This window comes from Octopus bimaculoides, chromosome 25, assembly GCF_001194135.2.
Source record: "Octopus bimaculoides isolate UCB-OBI-ISO-001 chromosome 25, ASM119413v2, whole genome shotgun sequence".
In the NCBI taxonomy this organism is placed as follows: Eukaryota; Metazoa; Mollusca; class Cephalopoda; order Octopoda; family Octopodidae; genus Octopus; species Octopus bimaculoides.
The window spans coordinates 29,459,442-29,463,492 of NC_069005.1; the positions used below are offsets into that span (position 1 = coordinate 29,459,442).

Below are 4,051 nucleotides of genomic sequence, written 5' to 3' on the forward strand. Positions count from 1 at the left end.
GACCAAAGCCTTGTGAGTGGATTTGGTAGACGGAAACTGAAAGAAGCCTGTTGTATATATGCATATATATATATATATATGTGTGTGTGTGTATGTTTGTGTGTCTGTGATTGTCCCCCCCAGCATCGCTTGACAACCGATGCTGGTGTGTCTATGTTCCCGTAACTTAGCGGTTCGGCAAAAGAGACCAATAGAATAAGTACTAGGCTTACAAATAATAAGTCCTGGGGTCGATTAGCTCGACTAAAGGTGGTGCTCCAGCATGGCCGCAGTCAAATGACTGAAACAAGTAAAAGAGTAAAAATAGAAAGTGAAAGGGGAGAAGAATTAAACCTATACCTTACCAATGCTAAATTAGGAAAAGTCTTTTTCTGGTGATCGTATTCATCCAAATATTCTGGCTTATCCCCTGGATCGTCACCTCCATTCCTTGGCATTTCTGGAGGCACTGGTTTTGATCCAGGTTCCTGGCTATCTTCATCAACTGCTATTTTCGAGTCGCTATATTCTCCCCATTCCACCGCGTGTTCGTCTTCAATACTTGCTTCTCCCGCTACATATCCCTGCATTTTTTTTGCTACCCTTACATTTGCTGTCAGTTCTCCTGTCCCTACAGCTCCCTTTCGTTTTCCTTCTGTTCCTACAGCTCCCTCCAGTTTTTCTTCTATCCCTACATCTTCCATCAATTTTTCTTCCGCTTCTACATCCCTCCCTAGTTTTTCTTCTTCTTCTACCCCTGCCCCTAGTTTTTCTTCTTCCGCTTCTACATCCCTCCCTAGTTTTTCTTCTCCTTCTACCTCTCCCCCTACTTTTTCTTCTTCTTCCTCTACATCCCTCCCTAGTTTTACTTCTTCTTCCTCTACCTCTCCCCCTAGTTTTTCTTCTTCCTCTACATCTCTCCCCAATGTTTCTTCTTCCCCTATATCGCTACCCAATATTTCTTCTGTTGTCACATCTACCGCTTCTTGCTCTGGCATTTCCACGCCTCCTCCATATTCTTCCACGTCTGCTTCTACGTTTCCGCCGCCTTCTCCTTCGTCTAATACATGCAAATCCTTTCCCCCTGTACTTAATATGTTTTCAACTTCCTCGCTTTTATCCATTCTCTCTTCATCTATGTTCACTCGGCCGTCTCCAGCAACATTTTCGTCGGTATTTATTTCTTCCGTTTCTGATTTCTCTTCCGCGGTACCTTCGTCGATCTTGTTATTGTCCGCCATTGCTGACATGTGAAACAACAAAATAAACAAGGTGGTTGCCATATCAACGTTTTAAATCTAACTCTACAAACAAAAGAGGTTGTTTGAACGGCCGACTAATTTTATTATTCGATATTGATTTCTTTTACATTGTATAGTTGTTGTTGTTGGCACTCCGTCGGTTACGACATCGAGGGTTCCAGTTGATCCGATCAACGGAACAGCCTGCTCGTAAAATTAACGTGCAAGTGGTTGAGCACTCCACAGACACGTGTGCCCTTGACGTAGTTCTCGGGGGATATTTAGCGTGACACAGTGTGACAAGGCTGACCCTTTGAATCACAGGTACAACAGAAACAGGAAGAAAGAGTGAGAGAAATTTGTAGTGGAAGAGTACAACAGGGTTCGCCACCATCCCCTGCCGGAGCCTCGTGGCACTTTAAGTGTTTTCGCTCAATAAACACTCACAACGACCGGTCTGGGAATCGAAACCGCGATCCTATGACCCATCGTCGTTGTCGTAACCGACGGAGTGTCAAGATATATATTATACTGGATCGGTCTAAGGGAGGTAACTAAAGGTACTCAACAATACAAATAGCTTCTCATTCACGAATACAGTATGACGTTGACAACGGTTGTGTAAAAGAGCAATTATGACACCAAAGCACATTGCTGTGAGTAATTTCAATGGAAGACTCGTCGAAAATTGTCAGTTACCCGGTTGAGTTCTTAAACTCATTGGAGTCACAAGGAGCTCCTCTTCATTGCCTTCGATTGAAAATAGGCTCTCCAATCATGCCTCTGTAGAATTTTTCTTAATCAAAGCTGTGCCATAGCACAAGACTTGTGAAGAAATTAACGAGAAATGTCACAGAGGCCACAATAATTTTTGTCTGTGGAAAAGGCAAAGAAGTTTTTATTCCTCGCTTAACTTTAATACCTTCCAATATGCCCTTCCAATTCAAATGACTTCAATTTCCAATACATCTGTCTTTTGCGATGTCCATTAATAAGTCCCAAGATCAGACTTTGAAATTTACTGCTTTGCAATTAGAGGAGGACTGATTTTAACTCAGCCAGTCATATGTTGGGGTTCCAGAGTGGGGAGCAAGGACAATCTTTTCATTTTCGCTCTTACTGGTAAAACCCGAAACTTTATCATCAGGAAGTTTTTAGCATGGGATCAACAAACTAAAATTTGCAGAACGAATAATAACTTTTAATTGATATTGTCAATGTCACATTATATTCCTCTAAGAAAAGCTACTTGTATTTTTTGTTTGTCGTAATACTTCAGTTCAATAAAGTTCCCCGAACTTATATTTAGTTATCTTGTACTAGACGTAAGCCAAAGACTGTGTGATATTTGCTTCCTTTATAGACTGAAATACCAGAGATCATACACCAGATGTTTATATACACAAACCTGTAGAATTATTTACTACTACAGAAGCTGAACGGGAAGCAGTAAGAATTGATTACATCAACATTGAAGAAAAGGATTTAATTCTAGCAATAGATGACAAACACGCAAACTGCTGGCCCTGATGGATTCCCAGCAATCCTCCTCAAGCCATGCAAAACCATTGCAGCTATTTTCTCAGAGTTTCTTCGCAAATGTTAAGCTTCCGGACAAAATAAAGGAGGGAATAATATGCTCTATCTATAAAGGAGGAAGCAGAGCAGATGCTAAAAACTATAGACTGCTCTGACCTCACACATCAGCAAAGTCATGGAACGAATAGTCCAAAGGAAATTAATTGCTTTCTTTGAAGAGAATGACTTGCTGACTGACACCCAGCATGGTTTTCGACCAGGTAGAAGCTGCCTGATATACCTCTTGCAGCATTACGACCGGGTGCTAAAACCCTGCGCTACCAACACAGGAAGCTCAATGAAAAGCAGATAAGATATACTGACCCTGAATCAAAATCACTGCGTGACCTGGCTATCGACATGAGTAATGATGCATCTTTGTAGGTGCACATTACTAAGCTGTTAATAAAATGCAGACATCTGGACGGGTGGATCCTTTCAACTTTCGAAACAAGACAAAGGATGCTCCTCTGGAGGACTTTCGTTCTCAGCCGTCTGGATTACTGCTTCCACCTGTGGTCACCAAACAGTCTAACGACGGAACTAGAGGTGATCCAGTGAACTTACATAAGGAAGATCGATACAATGCGACATATCAGCTACTGCGAGACACTGAAAGAGTTAAGACTCTACTCCCTGGAGCGAAAGCGGGAAAGATATGCAATAATATAGGGCTTTCCTATAAGTAGGTTATCTCCCTTGGCTAGGCGGCGGTCCATGTAGATAATTAAACTTCCGGAGGCTACCCACGCCATTGTTATACATCTTATTGTGGATATAAAGCAGCTTGATGATTCAGCTATCGTAGTACTCACTGTGCCTGAGTTAAAGAAATATTTAAGATTATATGGACAGTATGTTACTGGAAGAAAGGCGGACTTGATTGAAAGGTTGAAAGGTATAAAAATTCTGTCGATATGTCAACAAAGTAAATTCATCGGACGATAAGTCTGAAGTATCGGACGATACTTCAGACAGGAATAAGCAGAAGCTTATATCTCCTCTCGGTGAAGCATTGCCTGATCTAAAGATCTTTGTAAGTTGCCGAATTTCACAGATAATGACATAATTACCTCGTGCTACGGATGAAAGCAAAGCAACAGTTAAGGAATGGCATATTTTACCACGACAGACACGTACACAGCATCGAATACCACGATGTGAGTGAAAGCTGCTCTCACTGTATTGTCCGGTGTCTGGTAATCCCTTCGATACCGACATCAAACCAAAAAATGAATCCTGACCACAGAGTG

At 41.7% G+C, this 4,051-nt stretch overlaps 1 protein-coding gene across 1 annotated transcript in view; it reads right to left on the bottom strand.

Annotated features, from left to right (window-relative positions):
* LOC106871684 (cilia- and flagella-associated protein 251) overlaps positions 1-1,348 on the bottom strand; it is a 24,191-nt gene extending 22,843 nt beyond the window's left edge. Inside the window, exon 1 of the mRNA XM_014918282.2 lies at positions 345-1,348. Coding sequence (XP_014773768.1) covers positions 345-1,262 — 918 coding nt within the window. The 5' untranslated portion in view covers positions 1,263-1,348. The remainder of the gene's footprint in view (positions 1-344) is intronic.
* Between the last annotated feature and the right edge of the window lie 2,703 nt (positions 1,349-4,051).